Here is a 17,739-nt window from a genome sequence, read left to right as displayed (position 1 = left end):
GTCCACTTTAAACTGGTTCTCCTTGTATAATTTTTATTTCAGATTATTGACGGTCTGTTACAAATACTTATAAATATACTTTTTTTTAAAGTCTATTTTGGATGACTATAATTCTTCTCTGCAGCGTAATGTGCATTACTGCCAACTACTGGGCTGGAATGTGCAACCGAAGAATTAGCAGGGAAAAAAACACTAAACCCCTCCTCCAAAAAATACTGTATATAACTCCAAGATGAATTTTGTAAATTAAACCAGTCAATCTAAAGTTTTTCATTAATAGTTTCTGCATTTTCGCTGATAAACAACCACTGCTCTTTTGGGCCAGCTGCTTTGCCGTAGATTGGAATTGACCAAAGAGAAGAAAGTGATGCAAGAGGACTCATGCTCGTTCTTTTCCGCTTTTGCTTTGTACGTAAGCTTTCTCATATTTGTTTGGTAAATCGTTGCTTTTATAACGACTCAAGAGTTGTACATGGGAGTATTGAAACCTCCGGTGTCCATTGTATGTATCTGGCAATTTTTCGAAAGCATTTTTTTTACACGGGGGAGCTGCCATATCAACTTCTATTTTTTTTATTGTTGTTATGGAGTAAATTTCCTTTTGTTTAACTTAGCAGAAATCGGCACGTTCTGAACATCGTTTCATTGATTCAATCTATCATCTAGCTAAAATGAAAAGAACACGCTTTTATGAATTATGTTGGGTTTACTAAAATACAGTGACTACTCTCACCTCGTATTGTATCTTTGTTTTTCATCGGAGAGCTGTGATTTGTTCCTGTGAGCTGTTTGGTCAGCAACGCGAGATTATGTTGAGTCCTGTTGGAGAAAAACGGGCCTGGATGAAATAATCTGTAGTCTGTTGGACACATTGGATGCGGATTTCAGTCTTCAAACACTGTCAAGTGATTTCTCCTTTGAGCAATTTGTTGTACATCGACTACGAATGCTCGGCTATGTGGTGTTGTGGATTTGACGTGAGAAGGGTGAGTGTTGTTTCATGCTTTTAGTTTTGATTGAAGTAAAACACTCAGGGCGTTTTTCCCCTTCAGAGAGATGTTTTGTTTTTTCAGCTGGTGGGCCAACACCATGCGAGCTAAATGAATCAATTTACAACCAGTTACCATACAAATCAGCTGTTAAAAATTAACCGAAAAACACACACTAAGGTATAATATTAACCCAATTAAGGTGTAATTACCTGCAATGTAAACAGTGGCTGCAAAATAAAAGTTAAAGCGCGCAAATATTATTACGTAGATAGCATTAATTTAGCGCTAACTAGCTAATAACAAACAACCGTTTACGCTAGATTTACAGGAAAAAAAACATCAACATAAGCAGGCTAACGCCAATACTACTGTAATGTTTATTGGTATATCTGTAGTATTCTTTTTAACTTACTGACTTAAGAAAGGTTTTAATGTGAGTATAAAGGCAAATAATTCATTCACTGGACGAAAAATGTTGCCTTTTTATTGTTGTTTAATCTCTTCTAGGCCATAAAATAATTCCTTTTTCCATCAAGGTGAATCCACTTAACATAGAAGCTCACTGTCAGATGATTAAAGATGTTAAAATGATAGAAATAGAAAATAAAGGGGTCGAAAGGGTTTAAAAGGAGCAGTACGAATGGTAACTGTGCAAATATCTATTCACACTATGAACACCAATGAATTTGATGTCACATGAACATGTCACAAACTATTACTACATTTTCAAACAATTTGTAGCCTATCTCTTTTTGATCTGTATCTAGTGAGTCCATTATAGTAATATGAAGATGTTATTTGAAAGATGAATGGGGCCTGCATGCTCCATATGAAATCACATTTTGTATTGTAATGAATTGTGTATAAGTTGGAGCTCTGATGCAGTTCACAACAGTAGGTTAGAGAGGCAATTTACAAGTATGCATAGTTTCCCCACAGCCCTGGCAAGTTTATAAATGACACTGTTCACCTTAAGGTGGTTAATTTGTAGTTTTGTATAGTCAAGCAAGCGCATTCACTTCTTTTCTCCCCATATCTTCTCAGCCAGAGGGAGGCACGTCCATGACACCATGAGTCCTCCAGCTCTGCCCGCCGTCTTTTGCTGTTGTCACAGGAAAATCTGGCTGCATTCACCAGCAGGAGGCAAAGACATCTCTGCTTTCTCTCAATAATTATCTGCCTCCGCTTGATGCTATGGAAGGAAAAGCATAATGAATAGATACACTACCATCAGACAGCTTGGGGATGGCACCTACGGCTCTGTCATCCTCGGGCGCAGTCTGGAGTCGGGGGAGCTTGTTGCCATAAAGAAGTGAGTGCAAGGAACATTCTGATATCGAGAAAGTCAGGTGTTATACCCTTTTATTTTCAATGTTCTGCATAATCTTTTCTCTCTTCTAGCCAAAACAGTTGTCTGTGTTGTTGCAGCCCATATATAAAGATTATACTACCAGTCCTAGGCTGAAAGGATGTCATAAAGAGAGGACATTAGTTGTCCTTTACCAGCAGCTAAAAAGAGACTATCTAGAATACAGTGTCACATGCAACAAACTGTTTAATGAGTGTATTATTTTTCAGAATGAAAAGAAAATTCTACTCCTGGGAAGAATGCATGAACCTTCGTGAAGTCAAAGTGAGTTTTCTTTTTTGATTTAAAACCATGTTTGGAAAGAAGAGCAGGATTACAGAAAAATTGCCAAAAAGTCAAACCTGCCTCTGTTTCTTTTTGGTTCAGACTTTAAGAAATATGTCAGAATCATCCATGTGCATAAATGTTGATCTCCTTTAATGCTGGACTCAGTAGCTTTCTTTTTTTAATCTATGACCACAAACATTCAATTAAGTTTTTATCTCACAGAATTAAGATTTTACAGCAGCACAATCTCATGTGTGATATTACTCATCTATAACAGTGTAAAAAACAGCTTTAAGTACGTTTTTCTAAGATGTAACAACAGATGACTGTTTTTCATTATGGTTTCTTTTCAACTGACAACTTTTTTTTTTTTTACAAATTTATTACATCATTAAGATATTCTTTAATTAAAGGGCAAAATGCAACAATAGCAAAAGAAAAAAAAAACATTTAAGGATAAAAGATTGATAAACAAAACACAAAAGTTGGTCACACGCACACATCAAACACAGATATATTTAGCTCCCACGTGCACAGTAGTGTCTAGTGTCACCTTTCCAGTTTTTATTGATCAAGTCACTTACTGTTGGTCCCATGGCGGGTGGTTTATCAGTGGGGTACTATATTGTTTCTCACATTTCCTTTGATTTTGGTTTTAAGTCTTTCCATCTACATGATGTAATTATACACTTTGCTCTGCTATCACAACTGGTTTTTATGCTTTCAAATGACTTAAACTGTTTCCACCCCTCTTTTTCCTTATACCAGTATGAACAACTATCAGTATAATGTATGAGCATTACATGGACTCACAGGAGCTTGTGTGTCTATTTCTGGATGTCACATGACTCCTGTGGGCTCCACCTGCTCCCCGGACTGCATCCAGTAACAGGATGTAAATATTCCTTTCAGGCTTATATATGCTGCATTTTTATCCTCCAAAGTTTTCACCCTGAGTTGGGATGTGGAGGTGTTAAATCACAGTATTTTTTTTTAGTGACACACACATCCATAAAGGTATAAGCTCAAACATCATTCAGATATCACATGCTGTGTTTCTGTGAACCATGCTGTCACTTATTTTGATGCAGTGTGCTCTCTGTTTGCTTTCATGTTTCTTTCATTTTTTGTGTTAAATACAGAAACATGTTCGTGAAAACGTGATCATTTCTGGGTAATTTTGTGATGATCCCTTGTGTGTAAACTCTGTTTTTTTTTTGTTTTTTTTTACTCCACTTCATTGTGCTACTGTCCAAATGTCCTTTCAGCTGACAGTCACACAACAGCTGTAAGAGCAGAAGGTGATTCTTGTGTGCTGTTGGTTTGAGCTTTGGTTCCCTGGCCTACACACTCCCCTCTCCTAGAGCCTTACGTTGATGTAAAACACATGCAGCTCATGCTGGTCCTCTTAGATTATAAGTAAGGCATGTAATGTCCTGAAATTTCAAAACCCTTTTACAGCTTTCCCCCTCTACTAAAATGTAGCATGGTTAAACCTGAACATCCCGGTGCATGGGAGAGGAGAATATTTCCCAATCCCGCTTTTTACTCCATATTTATTTTCCCTTTGAGTCAGAAGCTTAAACCCACCTGCAGCATTTATCCCCAAACTACAACCTGCCCTCACTTAGCTGTGTTTCAATAAGAAGGGTCTGCTTTTTAGTTGTAGAGCGTGCTTCTGAATGTGCTGCAGTTACTTGTGTGGATTTTCCAGCATGGTTAGATTTACCACACACACTACTGCTGTCCTGTATCATATTCTGAGAATGTCTCTGTCCTTTTATTTCTTTTCAGTCCTTAAAGAAACTCAACCATGCTAACGTGATCAAACTGAAGGAGGTGATTCGAGAAAATGATCATCTGTACTTCATATTTGAGTACATGAAGGAGAATTTATATCAGCTAATGAAAGACAGGTACATGCAGTTTCTAGATGTTTCACTTTATTTCTTACCTTGTCTTGTTTTCTTCACTGGTTTTTCATATTTTTGTCCCCTACAGGACTGGATTATTCCCTGAATCTGCCGTCAGAAATATCATGTTTCAGATCCTACAGGGGCTAGCATTCATTCATAAACATGGTATGTCGCTGCACAGCTCCAGGGACTTCATTTAATGTAGCATGAACATATTGTTTTTGTTAAATTTGAGTCTTTTTCAGGTTTTTTTCATCGGGACATGAAACCTGAGAACCTCCTCTGCATGGGCCCAGAGCTGGTGAAAATAGCTGACTTTGGTCTCGCCAGAGAAATCAGATCCCAGCCACCGTACACCGATTATGTCTCCACTAGATGGTGAGCAAACATCATGCTCTCACTCTTTAAAGCTTGTTTAATAGTTCCCTTTAGTAAAGCATGTGTGTTCTCTAATCCTGACTCAGGTACAGAGCCCCAGAGGTGCTCCTCAGATCTACATCCTACAGCTCCCCCATAGACCAGTGGGCTGTTGGCTGCATCATGGCAGAGCTTTACACCCTCAGGCCTCTGTTCCCGGGCTCAAGTGAAGTAGACACAATATTTAAGATTTGCCAAGTTCTGGGGACACCAAAGAAGGTAAGAGGCAGAAGGGCAGAAAAATATGAATTAATTCCTGTTTATATTGTTTTTAGTTATTAAGACTTTTTGTTTGTTCTTTTAGGGTCAGTTGCACCGTGTTAGTAATCTCAAAAATATTCCCCCTTTTACTTCATCCAGTTAATCTGCTCTTGTTGTCATACACATCGTTCTATTAGCCTTACACTCAATTAATATAATTAGAGTTAAGCACAAGGTTCTTGTGTTCCTCATGTTGCAAGATATGTAGGACAGATCATCTCTGGGTGTAACTTAATTTTGTCAAGTTAGAACCACGACATCTCAGTGTGTTGTGATACTTGGCTTTGGCATCCTGGAACTACTCCCCCCTCCATGCCAGCTGCGACTGTCCCTTCACTTCCACAAACTGAACACCCTAATTTAACAACACAACCAGTACAGCACTGCCTCGTTTGACAGGCCCAGGCTCAGTGCATGTGATCTCCAATCCAGCTCTATTTGTAGAGCACTTTTCCTACAGCTCAACATGCTTCACGTGGAGCAAACAGACAAAAACAATAAAGCAATCAATAAATAATGGAAGGGTAGAGAGATAAGAAAATGCTAGAAAAAATAAGAAAACCTACAAAAAAGGGAAAAAAAAACTTTAAAATCAGCCGCCAAAAAAATACTTTAAAAAACAAACATATAAAATGTGGTTCATTTACTCTTTATTTAAAGCAAGCTTCTGTTCTGTGCATATCTGGTCACAGTGTTCAGTGTTTGGCTTGTAAAGACAGGTTATCAACAAGATTTATGATACTTTCTTCAAGAGGCAACGGCTGTTTCATTGATATCAAAAATAAGAAAAGGCACAATGAAACTTTCAGGAAAGTAAAGTAGCAAGTTTCAGCAGCTCTGTGTTTTTGTCCCTTAGGTGTAAAGAAGTAAAAAGCTGCAGCAAAGGAACAGGATTGAAATATTTCTTTGCACAAGTAGAATCTGGCAAATAGAGTTTTTATTCTTTAAATGAGCGTAAACAATGAGCTTTTAGATAATATAAAACTTTCTTCTGTCTGTCACAGAATAACAGATGTTCTCGTCCAGTGTGCCTTAAATGTGACTGTGCTGTTGTTGCTTCCCAGAATGATTGGCCGGAGGGATTTCAGCTAGCCAGTGCCATGAATTTCCGTTGGCCTCAGTGTGTCCCCAGTAATCTCAAGACTCTGATCCCTAACGCTAGTCCTGAAGCCATCCACCTGATGACAGACCTGCTGCAGTGGGACCCCAAAAGGAGACCGGCATCTGCACAGGTAAAGTCTGATCCTCTCTTCACCTCTTATACCTGTGAATGTAAGCTGATGTTTGTCTGATTTTTCTCCTCAGGCTCTCAGGTACTCCTATTTCCATGTGGGCCAGGCTCTGGGCACCCCCCAGCAGATCCTGGAGCAAGGCAGACCTCAGCCGAGCCTCATGCCACTGCAGGTTCCTTTACAACCACAACAGACTCTGCAGCACCAGCCTCTGCTGCTCAAACCTGTGCTGCCTCTGTCCCAGCCTCCAAACCAACACTGCCCCCCATCCAGACCCCTGCAGCAGATCCAGCCCTCCCCCTTACCACCTGCTGCCCAGGCGGGGGCGTACCAACGGCACACAGAGCTGATGAGAGAGCAGCAACAGAAGCACATGCTAAAGCAGGAGCAGAGTGAGGGGGCACCTCAGAGCCATCTTCCTTACATTGTCGACAAAAATCTGCAGCCCAAGGTGAGGCTGATCTTCCTTTATTGAACCCTTTGTTTTTTAATCCTTGGAAATTAAAGGTCTGGATGAGTTTTTTTTAACCAAAAACACAAGATTAGCACGTAGATAAAAGGTAATGCTTTGTCAACTGGGGGCCAAGAATCACACCAAATCGAAAGTTACTCACATGAGATTCAATGAAGAATCAATAAACGTGCACAAAGTATTAATTTGGAAATCAGTATTTGACTTAACTGATTCTGTTGTTAAAATAAACGTTCTAATGAACGGACAAACAATAAACCATGCAGCTCACTGTTAATGATCCAGATTAAACTGAAATTTCTGTCTTTAATGAAGTGAAACAAAGTGAAGAGGAAACTCGTGTCAGTGTAGCACATGACTGACCTGCTCTCTGACCGCTCACTGTGGCTTTTTACCTCAAAACTGTGAACTCTGTCATTTCCTGCTTTACTTCATCAGCACCATATTTGGCTCTGTTAAATTTCAGAGGCTTAACTTTGGTTTTCTTGAGATTTTTAGCCCCCTCTGCATTTTCACTACGCAATATTTTGTTTCAAACTTTGACTTATTTTAGGCGGAAATCTTTCATTGATGCTGTGTGCCAATTTCATTTACTTGGAAGTACACATCATGTTTGTCTCCTATATTATGATACCCTGGTTATTTAATGAATTAATAAAAGAAATTCATTATAGTTCACTTGCAAAACTTGGAAAAAAAAGTGATAATTGTGAGCATCAAACCATTTTTAAGTATCTTGAGGTTAATGCTTCACTGTGTCCAGATGATCTTTGAGGATGTTTTCCACTACAAAGGATTGTTGTGCTATCAGCAAATGAAATACACTTGAGTTAACTAGAAACCAAACATAAATCATTGATAAACATGATGAAAAACAATAGTCCAAGTACTGAACCCTGTGGCACCCCCTATGACTTCTTAAGAGATTTGAGTAACTTCTAACAGACCATGTGTTTGTAGCGATATTCTCTACTGTTTCATTCAGGCGAGCAGAGAGCCCAAACATGGGATTACATTTTGATGAAGTTTCGTGTTTATGTTTGTTGTTCTTTTAGCAACCACGACAAGAGACAGAAAACTCAAACCTACTGGGCTACCAGTTAAAACCCAAAGGAGGGCGGAGACGCTGGGGCCACGGCACAGGACACCTCAAAGGTGAAGACTGGGACGACTATGAGGACTCTCATCTGACAACCATCAGTATACTCGGGAAGAACAACTTTTCCACAGAGAAGTCGAGGCAGCAGGAGGACACAATGAGCAGGTGAGTCTGTGAAAGATGACAATGATGATGATGCACAGTCCTGCCTTTTATGAGTATCATTAAATGATGGTTATTCACACCACCTGTGTCAGTGTCTGAACACTATCTGGACTTTCAGATATGGGAATGCTCTGGATTTCAGTCGACCCAAAGTAAAAGAAGATGCACCTTTGAACCTGAACAAGTCTTCAGCCTACCAAGAGCCATCAAGAACCGCTTCAGCTAAGCAGCATTACCTGAGGCAGTCCAGATACTTACCAGGTACTCAAAGTCTTACCTTTGAGGAAGTAGATCATAGCAGCACTGAGGTAGTTAAAAAACAAACCGTGGGAATGTGTACATGGCTACGTGCAATTACACAATCATCAGACTTCCATTTCCTCAGCTCTGGTCCAGTTTTAGATTTGATGTTTCAGCAGATCAGCCATGGGAGCATATGGAAGCTGAGATGAGATGAGATCAGCTTTTTGATTCCTGATGAGATGAAATTAATTGAGGCAGATGAAAAAGTTAAGCTTTTATGCACATTATACAAAGTATCCATGCATGTCCTCGTGCATAAGTGCAAAGATTTAACCAAACCAAGCTAAGAGGATTTCACACACACGTTTTAATTTAAATCTGTAATTTACGCAAATTCAAGATATAGCACAAGCATAAAGAAAGCAACCAATCTGTGATCTAAGATATTTCCTATTTGTCCCGTTTATCTTCAAATTTAGTCAGGTTACATTTTTTTCACTAGTTTTGAGAAGCAGTACACTTTGTTAAAAAAGGATATTAATATTGTCTGAAATCGTGTAAATTCAGGCTTAGTTCCATCTCGAGTCTTCAAGATTTTCCTCAGGAGTATAGCCTTAGCAGTCTATCTGGTTACAATTGAAAAAGGCTGCATGTGATGAACCCATATGTCCTAATAGTCATCATTCATAAACCAGCATATGATATTTATCTTTATACATTTTTACTACTTCAAACCAGTGATGCTATAGCAAGTATATCCGAAACAGTTAATGTTGCTGAAAAAATATTTAACCTTAAAGAACTTTCAAACTCAAGACACAGATTGATTTTATTGACCAGATCAAGGATGCAGATGAAACTAGAAACAAGACAGAGAGGAGAGATTTTGCATATCGTAATCCTTTTTATAACATCTCTGTTGAGAACGTGTCAGATAACCCCTGACTCTCTCTTTCAGGCATTAGCACAAAGAAAAACGTGGCCATCAACACCAGTAAAGACTTCAGTGGCAGCCATCTTTGGGGGAACAGCAGTATTCCATTTGGAGGGACTCTGCCGAGCAGAGGCGCTCACGGTAACTTCAAACGACAGTCTCCACTTGTGATGTCGTGCAGCTTTCAGTTTCAGCTCTGTTTGAACGAATGTATTTGTTTCTGTGGCGAACATCAGGTACAAACACGATCCCTGGAGGATACATGCCGTCATTTTACAAAAAGGACCACAGCTCTGGAGGTCACAGGGGGCACCAGGGTCCTTCAGTGGAATCGACAGCATCGAGTGAGGATCAGATTTAGAGATTTGAGCTTTCTGTGCTTCTCTGTCTGTCTGATGTGAACTTCACAGTGCACATGTATCTAAAAATACCTCTTGTGCTAAGATAAGAGATTACAGGCTCATGGAGACTGGATCAAATTTATGCTGAACCAAATCTGAAGCCTTCGTTGTTCCTCATTGTGTGTTATTTGTTACTTCAGATTATGCAACATGGCAGTCCGGTCGTAGGCACATGAGCACCTCTGCCAGCACATCGATGGTCAACAAGAGCACCCCCGGTCTGCTGCCTCGCCCTCCAGCTCAGACCATCCACGGGCGAACAGACTGGTCTGCCAAATACGGACACCGCTAGTGCCCTGTGTGGAGCTGTGACCTGCGCTCCTCATGACTCTTTCATCTCCAAAGAGTAGGCCTAGTTGTTTTATAATCAGCCTGTACATACATCTTACACAGCAATAATCTCTTTTTGTTTTATCTACAATGTTGTTGTGGATGTTGTGAAATGTAAATTATCAAAGTGTACGTGTAAAGCCAAATTTGAGTCTTGATTTGCTCCTCAGTATTTTTAATTTGTATGTCTGTATTATAATTTAATATAGCGCTGCCTGATATAAGACAGTGTTTTGATTTCAGTACAATTATTCAGAAGCAAGCCACGTTGTGCATTTTTTTTTGCAAGTAAAAATAGTCCAAGTTAATATAATCTACTTGGCCTTGTGAGTGTGATGACTGAACTACAAACTATTGAGCATTATTAAACTTCTAACTGGATACCCACGAATACAATTTGTGTGACTTTTTGATATCTTTAAAAATCCTCACATATTACCTATCAGTACATTTCTATGTTTGGTAAACAGCTGCACCAGTATGAGCACAGCAGCCCTGGAAATTTAATCCCCCTGGATTTAATCTGTCTGTAAAAGCTCTGTGTTTATGATATACACGCATAAATCCAGTGCATCCAGTCATACTATGTCCAGTTTCTGGTAACTGAAGTGAGCATGTGATAGTAGTTATAAGAAACACTGTGCAGAGTGCAATGAAATAAAGAATGAGTGTTAACTTGTCTCTGGTTAATTTTTTCTTCCATCAGATTTGGTTTGGATCTCCTAAAGTTTAAGTAAAAAACACAACAGACTAATCAGAAAATTCATGTGTCTATGAAACAGGCCAGAATTCATGCACATGATTTTCAGTAGTCATTCACTTTCAATTTTTGGCCTTATTCCTCGTGGTTAAGTTGATAGAAAACCAAATGAAAAATAATATTAAAAAAATCATGTGACTTGGAAAGAAGCCAAAGATTACAGAAGCCTCATGTTAACTTGTGCACATAGTATGTAACTGCAAAAAGGTCTTTTTTTTTTTTTTTAATTACTCACAGGTTTGTCAGGTGTTACAGAAGCCCTCTACGTTCACAAAATTTATTTAGACCGCTCTCTGATAATATTGAATTTGTTTTAATTTTAAGTTGTCTTATGAAAACAAGTTAGTTGTAATACTAGTATTCAATGGAGATCTCCAGACCTTGAGTCCACATTCTAAAATGTTGAACAATTTTCACATGCTGGTCGCAGTTTTTCCATTTGTACAACATATAGAATGAGCCAGAGCAAAAATAGCAACTAATATTAAGGTAAAATGGAAAGAAGATCTGAAAATCCAAATAACAGAAAAAGATTGGGAAGAAATGTGTACTGGAGAACATAAAACAACTAGTTCCTTGTTTTGGAGAGAATTCACCTGGAAAATGATAGTGAGATACTTCTTGACGCCAGAAATCATGAAGAAATATAAGGGCATGAACTCAAAGTGCTGGAGGAATTGTTGGGAGGACAACGCAGATTACTTACATATTTTTATGCATGTACAATAATTCAGACATATTGGAAAGAAGTTAGAATTTTCAAAAACATATTTGGGAAGACATTGGAATTATAACATTCCTTATAACCAATAAATGTATTACTAGGTAAGGTACCAGTAACATTAAGTCTAGAGGTAAAATATTTATTTCAAATTTTGAGAGTAACAGCAATAAAAATGATTACTAAGAACTGGAAAAAAAATATTCACCAGGTATAAAAAAAATTGATAACTACAATACAAGAAGTACAGATGAATGATAAGATTACACACAAAATAAGGAACATGGAAAATGTTATCATAAACGGTGGTTTGTAAAAGAAATTGGCTGCAAACTAGTTTAACAAAAATCAAAAAAGGGAAAGAAAAAAGGAAGAGGAAGAAAGAAAAAAAGAAAGGAATAAGGAAAAAACAAACAAAAAGAACAGTTTTAGTCATAGTCCTTGCTAACAAAACATTAGATTAAAATAAATAGACTTTTGTGGTTTCTCTTCTTCTTTAATAGAGAAATAACCAATCAACGAAAACAATGAACTACTAAAGGACTAAGACTAAGACGGATGAATACAGTAATTAAGACGAACTATCAAGCTATCATGCATAAATGTATGTATGTATGTATGTATGTATGTATTTATGTATAATTCCTCAGTGTTTTTCGTTTTTTTTTTGGTTTTTTTTTTGTTTTTTTTTTGGTTGTTTGTGCTGTTTTCATTACTATTATTATTTGAGCCAATTCAATTTCATAAATGATGATTTTTGACTCTGATTGAAAAAAATAAAGTAATAAAAAAAAAGAATGAGCCAGAGCAAGAAGCAGTGGGGTGGGGTAGATTTCCATGTGAGTGGTATGAGTTTTATCACAACCACCATTCCTTATAAGGCAGAACAATCTGCAATTCGTGCAACATAAACGTCTCTGCAGAGTATCGGAAGACGGCCAGGTTGTGGTTTGTTGTGTCTCTGAGATATGATTTTGAAAAGCGTTTGAAATGGAGGTCCATGTCCAACTCTTTCAATATTTTTATATAACTTTTTAGCTTATACTTAATTTTACTAATATTTCGGACAACAGCAGTGTAAACAAACTATGTTCTCATAATGCATCTTTAAAAGGAAGGCAGACTGCCACGTGCAGCGCCGCATTTGGATGTGTCTGACGCTTGGAGCTTAACTTCCCTACGACTCCTACAAATGGGCCTTGAGCTTGTTTGGAGGTTCTAGCAGGGGAGCGCAGCTACTGGTATACCGATGGATGGTCGTCCGGGGGACGTCGTCCTCATCGACCGAGCGCGGAGCTTCGGGAGGGACACACATGGAACGGTGAGGGAGGAAGGGGACACCCGCCTAGCCAGCCAGATCAGCCGAATCAACCCTAGCGATCAATGGGGTGACAGATGTCGCAGCCAGATCGCCCTCACATCCAAGCAGAAAGAGGAGGGCGGGGCAGATATATAGCTTCAGCTTTGACTACCGTTTTCTTTCGCGGTGCTCGAAAGTAAAATTGTCGCTATGGACTCTATACACTTAGTAAGGTGTATTCACGAACAAAAAATTGAAGATACGTCAAAATTAACGCTAAATCAGCCGCTCTTAAAGCTGTGTCTGAAAATTACCCATGATGCGTAGCAGCCAAAATGTAGCCGAGCTGTGTTTTTACTGGCTGCCCTCGACCAATCACACTTATCAGGGACTTTAACCCCTCCTTACTCCCCTCGTCTCCTCCTCCTTTTATCTTCTACATTATTATATAACGACTTACAACTTCTATGCAGCCCCTGTTCCACCGTCACTTCTCACGGGAGTCTTCGCACAGCTCAGGTAAATAGTTCACCTGGTGTGTGTTTGTGTGCATGCATTTGCTTTGCTTTATTATTAATCCGTGTTTTGTCATCTGTATCTTTTTTTCCACTTTAGTTTGACACCAACAACAATTTGTAACCATGGCTGAAAAAGTTGTGCTTACCTACTTCAATGGAAGAGGGAAAATGGAATCAATTCGCTGGCTCCTGACAGTTGCAGAGGTTAATGTAAGTTCAGGAGGATGTAAAAGAACTTATATATTTCCTTAAGCTTTTGAGTATTTGTAAATCTCATTTATGATTTCAATTTCCAGTTTGATGAGGTGTATCTGACAAAACGTGAGCAATATCTACAACTGTTGAGTGGTGAGTTGGCTTTAAATTGCTTCTTAAAGCTGAAAACTACAAGTGTATTTGGCCTGTGTCCACGTCACATGAATGTTTTAGCAGTCATGTCTCTTGGTTTGTGGTTAACTTCCACCTAAATATGACGCAACCTGGGATAAGAAAGCTGTGAGTGAATACCCCGTACAAATTGACCTGTGCACAGAGCTGGTGACAATGTGAATTAATGTTCTACCTGGGAGTGTCTCCCTGAATGACCTGCTACTATTGTGTTTCCAGACAACGCTCTCATGTTTCAACAAGTTCCCTTGGTGGAGATTGATGGCATGAAGCTGGTTCAGACCAAAGCCATCCTGAATTACATTGCAGAAAAGTACAACCTTCATGGAAAAGACATGAAAGATCGCGTCAAGTAGGGAGTTTTTCTTTTCTAAACCAAATAGCACAGATATGCTGTGTATAGTGTAACATTTTTTGCTGGTTTCCCTCAGGATCAACATGTATTCAGAGGGAGTGATAGATCTGATGGAAATGATCATGATGCTGCCATTCACCCAAGACACCAAACCAAAACTAGACAACATTGAAAAGAAAGCAAAGGAGCGCTACCTTCCTGTGTTTGAGAAGGTATCATTGATAATCCCTGCCTATGTGACACAAAAAAGAAACAATCTGGTTAAAATAACTGACTTCACTTGTCTTTGTTCTTTTCAGGCCTTGACTGAGACTGTTTTCTTGGTGGGAGGTAAGCTGAGCATGGCAGATGTGCTGCTTACTGAATGCACCCTGATGCTGGAGGAGAAGTTTACTGGAATCCTGAAAGATTTCCCCAGCGTCAAGGTAAATGTGCTTGTATGAAATTACAGTGTATTGTCAGCAATTGCTGCAGTTTTCCACAATATAAATACCAACTGACTAAAAATGTCCATAACATCTTGATTCCTCGCTTCTTGTGCAGTCTTTCCAGGGCAGGATGATTCGGATTCCAGCCATCGATAGATTCCTGAAACCAGGCAGCAAGAGGAGGCCACAGCCAGATGAACACTATGTTAAGACTGTCATGGAGGTGTTTGATATCAAAGAACTACGGCTTTGAAAGACCTGTGACATTCCTGAAACCAGACATCAGACAGCAGTGATCAGCAATTAAAGTCTTTTCTTCTCAAGATCCAAAGATAATTTTCTCTTAATACTGTCATGAACACTGCCTGTGTCTTATATGTCTCATAAGACTAAAATTAATGGTTGTAGTCTTAAAAATCATATGGCTGTTTATGTGAAATTTCTACAAAATAAATTGTCTTTTTTGAAGAAAGTTTGGGACAGAACTGTGTTGCTTTGTGTCAGTTTGACATCACACTTAATGAGGTAGGAAAACTATCTCTAGATCCAAAATACACAATATAAATAAGGAAGGCACACAAATATTAGAGTAGATAAATTAGTTTTTAATAATTCCAACTCCTCTTTATTTATTCATCACCTTTCATAAAGCTCAAAGTGTTCTACAAAAACACAGAGACAATAGATAAAAGCAGTATGTGAGTAGTAAAATTTAATGAATCAAAATGTATCACCCTTGTGGGTTTCTTGTAGCAGGCTGGAGAAACAGGATTACACTTGTTAAATTGGGATTTATTGGGATTTTTTTTTCTTTTAAAACAGTAGTAATGTCCTTCTTGAAAACTTGTTTCCACACTTCTTTCCAGTATTTCCAGGGCAGGGTGATAGATTTTCTTTTTTTACGGAAATTTCTACAAAATAATTTTTGAAGAAATTTTGAGAAACTACAGTGCTGCTCTGTCAGCATAACATCACACCAAAAGAAACACATCTTTCAATTTCATGTTAATTTATTCAATTTTGCCTTTATCAAAAAAATAAAAACCTCGCACATAAATCTTTTTTTGTAAGTCAAACATTAAAGATACACTCGCTTGTAAGTTGTCAAGAAACCATTTGAATTTTTTTGAACCCTGTTTTTAGTGTAAACCAACACCCTGCTAAGACAAAAGCCTGAATAAACCTCACATTCATCTGCTCTGCTGAAATCTTGCAACTATAATACATTATGAGAATCAAAGTTGTGCATATTCAAACCTCTGCAGCAAGTCTTAAGTTTTTCAGACACATTTTAGTAGCATTTGCAACAAATTTAGGCCTTTGATCATTAAGTTTCAATACATAACGTGGAATGATGGTTCCTTTAAAACAAGGCTTATTTGACGATGGACAGAAAATCCTCCATCTCGTCTGTGTTGCTCCTTAAGTCACACCATGAGGAGTAGAAGTCGAAACACCATCAACAGACTGTAGGACAGAAAGCAAACCAGAAATTACTATGTTTCACAACATAATTTCACAATCCTTGATATGCTCAGTGAAATTTATGGCATGGAGCAAGTCTAACTGACCTTAGTCCTGCCATGATGCCAGCAGGCATTAGTTTGCCAGATTTCTTGTATCTCATTCCCATTACAAGAGATAAGGCTCCTGCTGCCACTGGAACACAAGTCAAAAGGTAAAAAAAAATCAGTCATACAAATCTTGCTGGAGCCTAAATGCCCTGTAAAATCCACGTGTTTGAGGGCGGGTATGAATACTTACGTAATGAAACCTTGATGTCCTTTGAATCATTGGAGACATTGTACGCACCATAAGCAGACAATCCGCCAAAAACCAACCCAGCCATCAGGGACATCACACTACCTGCAATCAACAAAACAGATGACCTCATTGAAGTTTTAAATCTGGGTTTATTATTTTATCTACAGCATGAGTCAGCTGATTGAGAAACTTTATCAAGTGCCAGGTTTCAACCTTTCCTCTTGTAGCCCATGAATCCTCCGAGGGCAATAGCCGCTGCATAGCTGAACCCAATCCAGTCCACTGCCATTGCAAAGCTGTGATCAGAAGATTAGTGAGCATAATAAAATTAATAATACAGGAAACGTATGTATTCATGTTGAACTTTAACTACACACACAAATCTTCTGGAAATGCATGAAGATGAAACTTTTCTGGACTGATATTCTGTGAAGTATTGGGATATGTAATTCCCATATCTGACTTTATTTCAAAGAAATTTATCCTTTTAATTAATATTAAACAAAAATGGACATTTTAAATAGAATAAAGAAATATGCACATGAAAATGAAGGAATAGCACTCATATGCTTTACATGAAATGAATGGTAATTACAACTGGAAAATAAAAGTGTTAGGTCATCTTTTGAGTCTATTAATACCTTGACTTAATGTCTGTTTAGAATATTTACAAAATAACGAACTAATGAATCATGATGGGAGTTAACTTGCGAGCCATGCTACATTCAAGAGTTCAAACTGCAATGTCTTGGAAGCAACAACAAGAGTACTTTTCAAAGAGTATGACGAGTGACTTGACAGGAAAAGTCGCAGCATGGCATCGTTGAGTTTTTGATTCATTTAATGAAATGGTGAAGGGTAAAATAACATGTTCAAACCCCTTTTTGAGCACAGCATAACTTGTTCTGTCGTAACCAATCTCTAGATGTCGCTGTGAGACTGTTGGTGATAATGATGAAAAACGACACAGCTATCGCGCGGAGACACATTTTCTTGTTCAACAAATTCAACAGATATTTCAAAGTTTTCTATTTCAGCATAAACATGCCGTTATTTAATCTATTTCGGTGGTTAAAATACCTTTGGTCCAAAGAAGTCAACAGCAGTCCTGAAAATGTTGCCCTGAATTTGTCTGCACTTCCCTGTAACTGCCCACAACCTTTAATACGCATGCGCATGCTTGTTTGCGACGCATTCACAGACTTTCAAAAAAGTAGGGAAAAGGTGATTCCACGCGATATATTCAGTTATCAAACCGGATACTTATTTTTATTGGGAGTAATAAAAATAAACACACTTTACATGAAAGCACAATATCACCTGGATTAAATTAAGCATCATTTATCAATTATTCCACTAAAATGTGTTCACTCAACGTAGCTTTTGTCTAAAATGGTTTTCTCTGCAT

At 38.3% G+C, this 17,739-nt stretch overlaps 3 protein-coding genes across 3 annotated transcripts; 2 read left to right on the top strand and 1 right to left on the bottom strand.

Moving 5' to 3' along the window:
- The first annotated feature begins 794 nt into the window (after positions 1–794).
- On the top strand, positions 795–10,759 carry LOC141795544 (serine/threonine-protein kinase ICK-like). The gene is made up of 14 exons (XM_074676464.1): positions 795–986; positions 2,037–2,304; positions 2,571–2,625; positions 4,423–4,544; positions 4,630–4,709; positions 4,790–4,922; positions 5,009–5,180; positions 6,287–6,454; positions 6,528–6,905; positions 7,982–8,190; positions 8,309–8,451; positions 9,392–9,508; positions 9,604–9,711; positions 9,909–10,759. Exons 2-14 carry the CDS (start codon positions 2,204–2,206, stop codon positions 10,058–10,060), a joined length of 1,938 nt encoding a protein of 645 aa, XP_074532565.1. The 5' UTR covers positions 795–986; positions 2,037–2,203; the 3' UTR covers positions 10,061–10,759.
- A 2,507-nt stretch (positions 10,760–13,266) lies between these two features.
- LOC141795000 (glutathione S-transferase 3-like) lies at positions 13,267–15,001 on the top strand. The gene is made up of 7 exons (XM_074675714.1): positions 13,267–13,398; positions 13,495–13,607; positions 13,694–13,745; positions 14,004–14,136; positions 14,216–14,351; positions 14,439–14,564; positions 14,683–15,001. Exons 2-7 carry the CDS (start codon positions 13,521–13,523, stop codon positions 14,818–14,820), a joined length of 672 nt encoding a protein of 223 aa, XP_074531815.1. The 5' UTR covers positions 13,267–13,398; positions 13,495–13,520; the 3' UTR covers positions 14,821–15,001.
- A 659-nt stretch (positions 15,002–15,660) lies between these two features.
- Positions 15,661–17,512, bottom strand: tmem14a (transmembrane protein 14A). Its single transcript, XM_074676118.1, has 5 exons — positions 17,412–17,512; positions 16,545–16,627; positions 16,332–16,433; positions 16,139–16,226; positions 15,661–16,034 (listed from the first exon to the last, which is right to left on the bottom strand). Exons 1-5 carry the CDS (start codon positions 17,507–17,509, stop codon positions 15,995–15,997), a joined length of 411 nt encoding a protein of 136 aa, XP_074532219.1. The 5' UTR covers positions 17,510–17,512; the 3' UTR covers positions 15,661–15,994.
- Positions 17,513–17,739: the final 227 nt, after the last annotated feature.

Source organism: Halichoeres trimaculatus, unplaced genomic scaffold (genome assembly GCF_033239565.1).
Source record: "Halichoeres trimaculatus isolate MK-OKI-2021-1 unplaced genomic scaffold, fHalTri1.1 fHalTri1_scaffold_8, whole genome shotgun sequence".
In the NCBI taxonomy this organism is placed as follows: Eukaryota; Metazoa; Chordata; class Actinopteri; order Labriformes; family Labridae; genus Halichoeres; species Halichoeres trimaculatus.
This window is presented reverse-complemented; position numbering and strand designations above follow the sequence as displayed.

What these genes read in the sequence shown, in the direction of transcription:
- LOC141795000 (XM_074675714.1), top strand. Translation starts at nt 13,521, where the DNA reads ATGGCTGAAAAAGTTGTGCTTACCTACTTCAATGGAAGAGGGAAAATG. An exon ending in TGACAGTTGCAGAGGTTAAT is followed by an intron (nt 13,608 to 13,693) that starts GTAAGTTCAGGA and finishes TTCAATTTCCAG; the next exon opens with TTTGATGAGGTGTATCTGAC. An exon ending in ATATCTACAACTGTTGAGTG is followed by an intron (nt 13,746 to 14,003) that starts GTGAGTTGGCTT and finishes TTGTGTTTCCAG; the next exon opens with ACAACGCTCTCATGTTTCAA.
- LOC141795544 (XM_074676464.1), top strand. Translation starts at nt 2,204, where the DNA reads ATGAATAGATACACTACCATCAGACAGCTTGGGGATGGCACCTACGGC. An exon ending in AGCATTCATTCATAAACATG is followed by an intron (nt 4,710 to 4,789) that starts GTATGTCGCTGC and finishes AGTCTTTTTCAG; the next exon opens with GTTTTTTTCATCGGGACATG. An exon ending in GGAGACCGGCATCTGCACAG is followed by an intron (nt 6,455 to 6,527) that starts GTAAAGTCTGAT and finishes TTTTCTCCTCAG; the next exon opens with GCTCTCAGGTACTCCTATTT.
- tmem14a (XM_074676118.1), bottom strand. Translation starts at nt 17,509, where the DNA reads ATGCGCATGCGTATTAAAGGTTGTGGGCAGTTACAGGGAAGTGCAGAC. An exon ending in TTGACTTCTTTGGACCAAAG is followed by an intron (nt 16,628 to 17,411) that starts GTATTTTAACCA and finishes TTCTGATCACAG; the next exon opens with CTTTGCAATGGCAGTGGACT. An exon ending in GGCATCATGGCAGGACTAAG is followed by an intron (nt 16,035 to 16,138) that starts GTCAGTTAGACT and finishes TCTGTCCTACAG; the next exon opens with TCTGTTGATGGTGTTTCGAC.